We start from the raw sequence: 12,585 nt of genomic DNA on the forward strand, positions 1-12,585 counted from the left end.
ACATGTTAACTCTTCAGTGAACACTGCTGGCAAACAGCTGCCCCCTAGCCAGCAGATTGGTCTGTTCCTTTGTGTGTCCACAGCTCCCCAGCTCAAGCTCAACCCTGGCTCACGCGGCCTCAGCCTGGAGTGCCTTTTGAAACCTAGAAGCGTTCACAGGAAAGCTGCAAAGATTTGTTTGATGCTGTGAGCATCACTCACATGGGTACAGAGCTAGAGCTGCCTGGGGAGGGCAGGCTTAATGGTCAAGGGGTGCTTCCTGGGGTGAGGAGCAAGGAAGAAATGGGACGAAGGAAATGCAGGAAAGAGTCAGACTATATAGTCCACACAGAAGGGTCTAACTGCTGGCCAGAAATCTCTGCTGCAGTCTTCCCTCTGTGGGTCACCCATGAGTCTGGGAGACTCACATGGCTGGTCCCCAGCCCAGAGAAGCACCCCTCCCCACTCCCTAGAAATGCCACTGGCACCATCCTAGGTATCCATCCTCCAACGTCCAGTATTTTCCCCCTCCCAGGGAAGAGCACTGGAGAAGAATGATGAGATGCTGGGTGTGGATGCTTGTTCCCAAACACACACATATACACCCAACACAGAGCCTGAAGGAACCCTGAGTGCACTACACCTGCCAGAGACAATACAGCAGACGGGGGAGGGAGGAATGGAGGGAGGGGAGAAAGGGAGAAGGAAAAGTTAAACAGAGAGAAAGAGAGACAGAAACACCAAGGGAGAGACAGATAGGAAGAGAGAAAGAGTAAGGGAGAGGGAGGGAGAGAGACGGACAGTCAACAGAGTTGACCAGAAACAGGCACCTACGTGCACACACATTAGGACACTCTTACGCAAACACAAACACACACACAGTGACCCTAACGTACAGAAGAACAAGACACATAGGAACGTGGATATAGATGAGGAGCTGGCAAACTTTTTCTATAATGGGATAGAGAGTAAATAGCTCTGGCTCTGCAGACCATACGGCCTCTGTCACAACTACTCACCTCCACTGCTGCAGTGTGAAAGCAGCCATAGACAAGTGTAAACAAGCAAGCACGGCTGGGTTCCAGCACAACTTCACGGACACTGAAACGGGACTTCCATACACTTTTCACAAGGCATGAAGTCTTACTCTTTTTATTTTATTTTTTCAGCCATTTAAAAATGTAAACCATTCTGAGCTCATGGGCCATAGCTTGCTGACCCCTGAAACAGATACACAGACAGCAGAGAGAGACAAACAGAGTCAAGCAAAGAGGCAGGCAGGGACAAGCCAAGACAAGCTGAGACAGGCAGGAGGGACAGGCAGAGGCAGGCAGGGAGACACAGGCGAGGCAGCCCCTGCATCCACATATACAGAAATCCCCTGCCCCCAACAGAGAGACCTAGACTGACACACAGAGACATACTCACAGACAAATATGGACACGGACACAGGCAGTCCTGGGCACAGACATTCAGGAACATATACAAACACTCCCACAGGACACAGCCACACGCAGAGAGACATGGACAGGACCGAAGCAGACATGGACTGACATGGCCCAAGAATCAGACATAGACATATATATGAACACAGAGACATGGAGACAGACACACAGTGAAAGAGATTCCTCACGGGGACACAGGAACCCTGTAAAGAGATCCACACACCAGGATAGACAGAGACGCAGACACAGATATGGACACAGCACATGGACCCACATACATAGACAGACATGGAAAGGCACACCAAAAGAGCCTTCGATAGGGCTTCCCTGGTGGCGCAGTGGTTGAGAGTCCGCCTGCCGATGCAGGGGACGCGGGTTCGTGCCCTGGTCCGGGAAGATCCCACATGCTGCGGAGCGGCTGGGCCCGTGAGCCATGGCCGCTGAGCCTGCGCGTCCGGAGCCTGTGCTCCGCAACGGGAGAGGCCACAGCAGTGAGAGGCCCGCGTACCGCAAAAAAAAAAAAAGAGCCTTCGATAGACAAATCCCCGGGGACGGACACACACACACACACACACACACACACACACACACACACACACACACACACTCACACACTCTCACACTCAGACACACACAACCAGACACACATAGACAACCAGACCCAAACAGGCACACGCAGATCTACAACTCACACATCGCTACAAACACAAGACATAGCCCTACCTGGCTGCACAGCAACGTGAATGTACCATGCCACTGACTGTATGCTTAAAAATGGGTAAGATGGCAAACTTTGCCACATATATATATTTTACCACATGTCATATGGACAAACAAAAAGATCTACAGAGAAACACCCAGCAGACACACATACTCCCCAGACCAACACATCCCACATCAACACAAAGAGACAGGGAGAGGGGGCGGGATGTGCTGCGGGGACAGGGACGAAGTGAGTGGGAGAGAGGGGTGCATGCTCTCACCATTCCCCACATACTACAACGTCGTGAGAGGAAGGCAAGGAGACAGAGTGCGCAGGACAGCACGAGAAGCAGCAAGAGCCTGAGAGATGCACAGAGATAGACTAAAAGGGAGAGAAAGAAACCAAGTCTCTCACACACACTGACTGACACCCACCCAGACTCAGCAGGCAGCTGCCGAGACGGTGAGTATGAACAGTTCGCAGTAAAAATTAGCAAGATCGAGGGGAAGGAACGAAACAGAGCAAGCTATGGTGTGAGAGAAAGAGAGACTGAGAGGAGGAGCAACAGGCTGGAGAACAGGCAGAAACAACCCAATACGTCAGAGGACGAGGAGGGCGTCAGGGAAGGGGAAACCCCAAGTTCAAATGAAGAGGGAAGACAGACACAAGCGGGCTGCGGGATGGGGGCTGTGGGCACACGGGTGGGCAAGGCTGACTCACTGTGAGGGCAGATCCAGGGATGTGGGCGGAGGATTCCAGGTGTCTGGATAGCCGAGCATCCAGTCCGACCAGACTTTCACACTGGGGAGCAGTTCCTTCAGGTCGGGGACGAAGGAAGACACCTTGATGTCATCTTGATCCTCCTCCTCCTCAGGAGAGGACAGCTGAGCTGCAGAGGCAAAGGGTGAGAACTGGGCCTAGGCCTGCTGCGGCCCCCGAGTGAGGCCTGGGGCACTGGGTCGGCAGCAAGCTCTTAGGGAAGGGAGGCCAAGTCCACAGGAGAGCTGGGCCCAGAGGCGAAGAGCAAGTGCCAGCAACTGAGAGGATTCCGCAAAGCAGGACAGAGAGAGAACCAGGGCACCGGGTCCGCCCTGCAGACAGCTGTCTCTGCTCCACCTGTGGCCTGGCTGTAGCTGCTACCCTGGCCTCCAGCCCCTGCCCCCACCCACTCTTAGCCTCCCTCCAGCACAGTCCTGAGATGGCACCAGGGTTCATGCCCAAACTGTACGACCTGAATTTGATGGTGAGGACATATCAGAGAAACCCAAATTTTAGGGCGTTCTACAAAGTAAATCTCCTCTACACTTCAAAAATGTTAAGACCATGAAGGACAAAGGAAGACAGAAAAACCATTCCAGATTGCAGGAGACTAAAGAGACATGACATCTAAATGCAAAGTGGGATCTTGGAATGTATCCTAGACCAGAAAGAAACTTTTTTCTTCAAATTCTTTTTGGGACAACTGGTACAAACTCAATAAGGCCTGTAGATTCAATAATAGTACTGTATCAATGCTGGCTTCCTGATTGTGATAAGAGTACTGTGATATAAGAGAATGTCCTCATGACTAGGAAATACACAGTCAAGTATTTGGGGAGAAAAAGCTACCATGTCCGTAACTTACAATCAAATGGTTCATAAAAAAAAAAATAACAGGGACTTCCCTGGTGGCACAGTGGTTAAGATTCCACCTGCCAATGCAGGGGACACGGGTTCGAGCCCTGGTCCGGGAAGATCCCACATGCCGCGGAGCAACTAAGCCCGTGTGCCACAACTACTGAGCCAGCCCTCCAGAGTCCATGAGCCACGACTACTGAGCCGGCCCTCCAGAGCCCGTGAGCCACAACTACTGAGCCTGCATGCTGCAACTACTAAAGCCCACACACCTAGAGCCCGTGCTCTGCAACAAGAAGCCTGTGCACCACAACAAAGAGTAGCCCCCGTTCGCCACAACTAGAGAAAGCCCACGCACAGCAACAAAGATCCAGCACAGCCAAAAATAAAATTAAATAAATAAATTTTAAAAATAAATAACAATAACCATTAGGTATAGGTGTGTGTGTGGAAAGAGAGAGAACTTAAAGCAAATATGGTAAAATGTTATCAATTAGGGAATCTGGGTGAAGGGTATGTAAGAGAGCTGTTAGTATTATTCTTGCAACTCTTCTATAAATTTGAAATTGTTTCCAAATAGTTACCCCTACCGTCCCTCCAAAAAACAGGCAGTCCCGGAGGCTAGAGGCATTCACAAAAGCTGATGCGGGGTTCAAGACGGCAGGGTAGAAGGACGTGCACTCACCCCCTCTGGCAAGAGCACCGGAATCACAACTAACTGCTGAACAATCATCAACAGGAAGACACTGGAACTCACCAAAAAAGATACCCCACATCCAAAGACAAAGGAGAAGCCGAAATGAGATGGTAGGAGGGGCACAATCACAATAAAATCAAGTCCCATAACGGTTGGGCGGGTGACTCACAAACTGGAGAACACTTATACCACAGAAGTCCACCCACTGGAGTGAAGGTTCTGAGCCCCACGTCAGGCTTCCCAACCTGGGGGTCTGGCAACAGGAGAAGGAATTCCTAGAGAATGAGATTTTGAAGGCTAGTGGGATTTGACTGCAGGACTTCTACAGAACTGGGGGAAACAGAGACTCCACTCTTGGAGGGCACCCACAAAGTAGTGTGTGCATAGGGACCCAGGGGAAGGAGCAGTGACCCCATAGGAGACTGAAACAGACCTACCTGCCTGTGTTGGAGGATCTCCTGCAGAGGCGGGGGTGGGGGGGGTGGCTCACCGTGGGGACAAGGACACTGGCAGCAGAAGTTCTTCTGGGAAGTACTCCTTGGTTGAGCCCTCCCAGAGTCCGCCATTAGCCCACCAAAGAGCCGTTAGGCTCCAGTGCTGGGTAGCCTCAGGCCAAACAACCAACAGGGAGGGAACCCAGCCCCACCCATCAGCAGACAAGCGGATTAAAGTTTTACTGAGCTCTGCCCACCAGAGCAACAGACAGCTCTACCCACCACCAGTGCCCCCCATCAGGAAGCTTGCACAAGCCTCTTAGATAGCCTCATCCAACAGAGGACAGACAGCAGAAGCAAGAACTACAATCCTGCAGCCTGTGGAAAACCACATTCATAGAAAGATAGACAAGATGAAAAGGCAGAGGGCTACGTACCAGATGAAGGAACAAGATAAAACCCCAGAAAAACAACTACATGAAGTGGAGATAGGCAACCTTCCAGAAAAAGAATAATGACAGTGAAGATGATCCAGGACCTCAGAAAAAGAATGGAGGCAAAGATCAAGAAGATGCAAGAGATGAAGACCTAGAAGAATTAAAGAACAAACAAACAGAGATGAACAATACAATAACTGAAATGAAAAATACACCAGAAAGCATCAATAGCAGAATAACTGAGGCAGAAGAACGGATAAGTGACCTGGAAGACAGAATGGTGGAATTCACTGCTGCAGAACAGAATAAAGAAAAAAGAATGAAAAGAAATGAAGACAGCCTAAGAGACCTCTGGGACAACATTAAATGCAACAACATTCACATTATAGGGGTCCCAGAAGGAGAAGAGGGAGAGAAAGGACCCAAGAAAATATTTGAAGAGATTATAGTCGAAAACTTCGCTAACATGGGAAAGGAAATAGCCACCCAAGTCCAGGAAGCGCAGAGTACCAGGCAGGATAAACCCAAGGAGAAACACGCCGAGACACATAGTAATCAAATTGACAAAAAATAAAGACAAAGAAAAATTATTGAAAGCAACAAGGGAAAAACGACAAATAACACACAAGGGAACTCCCATAAGGTTAACAGCTGATTTCTCAGCAGAAACTCTACAAGCCAGAAGGGAGTGGCATGATATATTTAAAGTGATGAAAGGGAAGAACCTACAACCAAGATTACTCTACCTGGCAAGGATCTCATTCAGATTCAATGGAGAAATCAAAAGCTTTACAGACAAGCAAAAGCTACGAGAATTCAGCACCACCAAACCAGCTCTACAACAAATGCTAAAGGAACTTCTCTAAGTGGGAAACACAAGAGAAGGAAAGGACCAACAAAAACAAATGCATAACAATTAAGAAAATGGTAATAGGAACATACATATTGATAATTACCTCAAACGTGAATGGATTAAATGCTCCAACCGAAAGACACAGGCTCGCTGAATGGACACAAAAACAAGACCCATACATATGCTATCTACAAGAGACCCACTTCACACCTAGGGACATGTACAGACTGAAAGTGAGGGGATGGAAAAAGATATTCCGTGCAAATGGAAATCAAAAGGAAGCTGAAGTAGCAAGACTCGTAAAATAAACTTTAAAATAAAGAATGTTACAAGAGACAAGAAGGACACTACATAATGATCAAGGGATCAATCCAAGAAGAAGATATAACAATTATAAAAATACATGCACCTAACATAGGAGCACCTCAATACATAAGGCAGCTGCTAACAGCTATAAAAGAGGAAATCAACACTAACACAATAATAGTGGGAGACTTTAACACCTCACTGCCACCAATGGACAGATCATCTAGACAGAAAATTAATAAGGGAACACAAGTTTTAAATGACACAATAAACTAGATAGATTTAATAGATATTTATAGGACATTCCATCCAAAAACAGCAGATTACACTTTCTTCTCAAGTGCACACAGAACATTCTCCAGGATAGATCACATCTTGGGTCATAAATCAAGCCTCGGTAAATTTAAGAAAACTGAAATCGTATCAAGTATCTTTTCCGACCACAATGCTATCAGGTTAAAAATCAATTACAGGGAAAAAAACATAAAAAACACAAACACATTGAGGCTAAACAATACGTTACTAAATAACCAAGAGATCACTGAAAAAATCAGAGGAAATCAAAAAATACCTAGAGAGAAATTACAACAAAAACATGACAATCCAAAACCTATGGGATGTAGCAAAAGCAGTTCTAAGAGGGAAGTTTATACCAATACAAGCCTATCTCAAGAAACAAGAAAAATCTCAAATGAACCATCTAACCTTACATCTAAAGGAACTGGAGAAAGAAGAACAAACAAAACCCGAAGTTAGTAGAAGGAAAGAAATCATAAAGATCAGAACAGAGATAAATGAAATAGAAACAAAGAAAACAATAGCAGACATCAATAAAACTAAAAGCTGGTACTTTGAGAAGATAAACAAAATTGATAAACCTTCAGCCACACTCATCAAGAAAAAGAGGGAGAGGACTCAAATCAATAAAATTAGAAATGAAAAAGGAGAAGTTACAACAGACACCACAGAAATACAAAGCATCATAAGAGACTACTACAAGCAACGCTATGCCAGTGAAATGGACAACCTGGAAGAAATGGACAAATTCTTAGAAAGGTATAAAGTTCCAAGACTGAACCAGGAAGAAATAGAAAATATGAACAGACCAATCACAAGTAATGAAATTGAAACTGTGATTAAAAATCTTCCAACAAACAAAAGTCCAGGACTAGATGGCTTCACAGGTGAATTCCATCAAACATTTAGAGAAGAGCTAACACAGATATTTCTCAAACTCTTCCAAAAAATTGCAGAGCAAGGAACACTCCCAAACTCATTCTACGAGGCCACCATCACCCTGATACCAAAACCAGACAAAGATACTATAAAAATAGAAAATTACAGATCACTGATGAATATAGATGCAGAAATCCTCAACAAAATACTAGCAAACAGAATCCAACAACACATTCAAAGGATCATACACCATGATCAAGTGGGATTTATCCCAGGGATGCAAGGATTCTTCAATATATGCAAAGCAATCAGTGTGATACACCATATTAACAAATTGAAGAATAAAAACCATATGATCATCTCAATAGATGTAGAAAAAGCTTTTGACAAAATTCAATACCCATTTATGATAAAAACTCTCCAGAAGGTGGGCACAGAGGGAACCTACCTCAACATAATAAAGGCCATATATGACAAACCCACAGCAAACGTCATCCTCTGTGGTGAAAAACTGAAAGCATTTCCTCTAAGATCAGGAACAAGACAAGGATGTCCACTCTCACCACTCTTATTCAACATAGTTTTGGAAGTCCTAGCCACAGCAATCAGAGAGGAAAAAGAAATAAAAGGAATACAAATTGGAAAAGAGTAGTGAAACTGTCACTGTTTGCAGATGACATGATACTATACATAGAAGATCCTAAAGATGCCACCAGAAAACTACTATAGCTAATCAATGAATTTGGTAAGGTTGCAGGATATAAAATTAATGCACAGAAATCTCTTGCATTCCTATACACCAACAATGAAAGATCAGAAAGAGAAATTAAGGAAACAATCCCATTCACCATTGCAATAAAAAGAATAAAATACCTAGGAATAAACCTACCTGAGGAGGTAAAAGACCTGTACTCAGAAAACTATAAGACACTGATGAAAGAAATCAAAGATGATACAAACAGATGGAGAGATATACCATGTTCTTGGATTTTAAGAATCAATATTGTGAAAATGACTATGCTACCCAAAGCAATCTACAGATTCAATGCAATCCCTATCACACTACCAGTGGCATTTTTTACAGAACTAGAACAAGAAACCTTAAAATTTGTATGGAGACACAAAAGACCCCAAATAGCCAAAGCAGTCTTCAGGGAAAAAAACGGACCTGGAGGAATCAGACTGCCTGACTCCAGACTATACTACAAAGCTACAGTAATCAAGACAATATGGTACTGGCACAAAAACAGAAATATAGATCAATGGAACAGGATAGAAAGCCCAGAGATAAACCCACGCACCTATGGTCAACTAATCTATGACAAAGGAGACAAGGATATACAGTGGAGAAAAGACCGTTTCTTCAAGTGGTGCTGGGAAAACTGGACAGCTCCATGTAAAAGAATGAAATTAGAACACTCCCTAACACCATACACAAAAATAAACTCAAAATGGATTAGAGACCTAAATGTAAGACCGGACACTATAAAACTCTTCTTAGAGGAAAACACAGGAAGAACACTCTTGGACATAAATCACAGCAAGATCTTTTTTGATCCACCTCCTAGAGTAATGGAAATAAAAACAAAAATAAACAAATGGGACCTAACGAAACTTAAAAGCTTTTGCAAAGCAAAGGAAACTACAAACAAGACAAAAAGACAACACTCAGTATGGGAGAAAATATTTGCAAACGAATCAACGGACAAAGGATTAATCTCCAAAATATATAAACAGCTCATGCAGCTCAATATTAAAAAAACAAACAACCCAATCAAAAAATGGGCAGAAGACCTAAGTAGACATTTCTCCAAAGAAGACATACAGATGGCCAAGAAGCACATGAAAAGCTGCTCAACATCACTAATTATTACAGAAATGCAAATCAAAACTACAATGAGGTATCACCTCACACCAGTTAGAATGGGCATCATCATAAAATCTACAAACAACAAATGCTGGAGAGAGTGTGGAGAAAAGGGAACCCTCTTGCATTGCTGGTGGGAATGTAAATTGATACAGCCACTATGGAGAACAGTATGGAGGTTCCTTAAAAAACTAAAAATAGGGCTTCCCTGGTGGCGCGGGGGTTGAGAGTCCGCCTGCCGATGCAGGGGACGCAGGTTCATGCCCCGGTCCGGGAAGATCCCACATGCCGCGGAGCGGCTGGGCCCGTGAGCCATGGCCGCTGAGCCTGCGCGTCCGGAGCTTGTGCTCTGCAACGGGAGAGGCCGCAGCGGTGAGAGGCCCGCGTACCGCAAAAAAAGAAAAAAAAAAAAAGAACTAAAAATAGAATTACCATATGACCCAGCAATCCCACTACTGGGCATATTCCCAGAGAAAACCATAATTCAAAAAGGCACATGCGGGCTTCCCTGGTGGTGCAGTGGTTAAGAATCTGCCTGTCAATGCAAGGGACACTGGTTCGAGCCCTGGCCCGGGAAGATCCCACATGCTGCGGAGCAACTAAGCCTGTGCGCCACAACTACTGAGCCTGAGCTCTAGAGCCCACGTGCCACAACTACTGAGCCCACGTGCCACAACTACTGAAGCCTGCGCGCCTAGAGCCCATGCTCCGCAACAAGAGAAGCCACAACGAGGAGTCGGCGCACCACAACAAAGAGTAGCCCCCGCTCAGCGCAACTAGAGAAAGCCTGTGCACAGCAACGAAGATGCAACACAGCCAAAAGCCAAAAATAAAATAAATAATTTATACATATAAAAAAAAGAGACACATGCACCCCAGTGTTCATTGCAGCACTATTGACAATAGCCAGGACATGGAAGCAATCTAAATGCCCATCGACAGACGAATGGATAAAGAAGATGTGGTACATATATACAATGGAATATTACTGAGCCATAAAAAGGAACGAAATTGGGTCATTCGTAGAGACCTGGATGGATGTAGAGACTGTCATACAGAGTGAAGTAAGTCAGAAAGAGAAAAACAAATATCGTGTATTAACGCATATATGTGGAACCTAGAAAAATGGTACAGATGAACCAGTTTGCAGGGCAGAAATAGACACACAGATGTACGGAACAAACATATGGACACCAAGGGGGGGAAAGTGGAGGTGGGGGTGGTGGTGGTGGTGGGATGAATTGGGAGATTGGGATTGACATGTATACACTGATGTGCATAAAATGGATAACTAATAAGAACCTGCTGTATAAAAAAATTAATTAGATTAAATTTAAAAATTAAAAAAAAAAAGCTGATGTGGCAGGGGAACAACAGACGGGCCTCACCACTCATCAAAACTAATCCAGAAGCTGAAAGAAAGGTATGCCCTTCAGGCCTACCTTACACGGCTCAGCAATCAGGCTTGGAATTCTAAGGGCAGCCTTAACGGATAAGGGGACACTGCTCAAAGGGCTAAAAAGAACCCCTGCTCTGGTCCAGTGAGTCTACCGAGATGGCTGGTCCACAGTGGTTATAGCCCCCACCAGGTATCTGACAAACCGGGACATACAGATAGAGGGGAAAACCAAAACATGGATTATGAACACCAAGGGAAACTCATTTTTCTTTCTTTTTTTTTTTTAAGTTGCAGGAACATGCAGTAGTTCAGAGGTACACTGAAAATTCTAACTATTAAAGGTGAAAAGAGAGAGAGGAGGAAAGAGGGCTCCTCTCCTTTCTACAAGGAGGAAAGAGAGCCATAGAGGAAATGGGACTAGTTAGGTGGGCAAAAGGAAGCCTGCAGTAGAGGGAGAAGACGCAGAGAAAGCAGTGTGGCATTTTGAGCTTGTCTGGGCAGGACCCAGGAGCTGGGACGTCCACCAGTCAGGGCCCCTCATCTGCTTACCTTTGGCTGATTCCTTCAGTAAGTCGGTGCAGCGCTGCACCAGGAGAGAAAACATGGCCAGGCCCAGGGCTGCGGCTTGCTCCTGGATCACAGAGCGACACTCCTCCGAGAAGCAGTCTGAGCAGGAGCAAAGGGAAGTCCATCAGTATCCTGGGGGCCAAGGGCTCCTCTTCCCTACCTTACTAGGTGCAAGTCCTTGCTTGTATCACCGAGCTCCTTGCCCTTCATCTAAGACTGGTGTTGTAATATTCCCTCTCTCAAAGGGTAGTCGAAAGGCTAAATAAAGTAATGCACGTGAAGCACTTACCATGATGACCGGCCTGTGGGTAAGCACTCAATAAGGTATTATAAGGCTCACTTGTGTAAATTCTGTATCACATCACTTCCCCAGGATCAGCTACCCCAAGGTGAGCAGCCTGAGCCACACCTGCATGCTCTCTGCCTTTAGCTGCCTGCTGAGGATGTGAAGCAACAGCAACAAGAAGTCATATTTAATTAACTCAGTCTCTCTAATGTATACACAGTGGGAATACAATCACCAATTAAGATCAGAAAAATACACATTTAAAAGTTATCTTCTTGAATCACCAAGCTTTGGTTCCATCCTCACCTTCTCTCTGTTCCTCCTCCTCAGAGAACACACATGAAACAAATAACCTCTTTTCACCGCATGAGTTCACTTTATATAGGACAGTGCGTGGCACATGATAAGCACCTCATCAGCGTTAGCTTTAACTTTCACAAGTTCTCTCCGCTAGGGCTAAGAAATAAATCTGGTTTCCAGTACTAGCACCCTACCCCCTGACTCTCTCAGCCTGCCCAACTTCCCTCTGGCTGCAGGTCAGGGAAAGGAGCCACCTCGGTGGTGGCCAGGGCTATTCTTTAGCGGGAGCTACATACACACCTTCAAACCACTGCCTGTACCTGCCCCTTGTCCGTGGCCCTCCCTGATAGGCACATCATCCAGACTTGAGAGAAACAGGCGACAAACAGAAGGCAGCAGTCCAGCCTGCAGCCTCAGCACAGGAGACACCCTATACGCACAGGAGACGGAATCGGGGGCCAGGCTCGCTTGCTTTGGCAGCAGCTGATCTGTTAATTCCTTCTGTCTGAATACAGGAGAACT

The 12,585-nt window shown here is 45.6% G+C and overlaps 1 protein-coding gene across 2 annotated transcripts in view; it reads right to left on the reverse strand.

Moving 5' to 3' along the window:
• Positions 1 to 12,585, reverse strand: part of SMG6 (SMG6 nonsense mediated mRNA decay factor) — a 236,582-nt gene that overhangs the window by 126,377 nt on the left and 97,620 nt on the right. For both annotated transcript variants that reach the window (XM_059997290.1, XM_059997291.1), the window contains exons 11-12: positions 11,460 to 11,576; positions 2,848 to 3,016 (exon numbers count right to left, since the gene is read on the reverse strand). In XM_059997290.1, coding sequence (XP_059853273.1) covers positions 2,848 to 3,016; positions 11,460 to 11,576 — 286 coding nt within the window. The remainder of the gene's footprint in view (positions 1 to 2,847; positions 3,017 to 11,459; positions 11,577 to 12,585) is intronic.

The sequence above is a fragment of the Delphinus delphis genome, chromosome 19 (genome assembly GCF_949987515.2).
Source record: "Delphinus delphis chromosome 19, mDelDel1.2, whole genome shotgun sequence".
Classification (NCBI taxonomy): domain Eukaryota; kingdom Metazoa; phylum Chordata; class Mammalia; order Artiodactyla; family Delphinidae; genus Delphinus; species Delphinus delphis.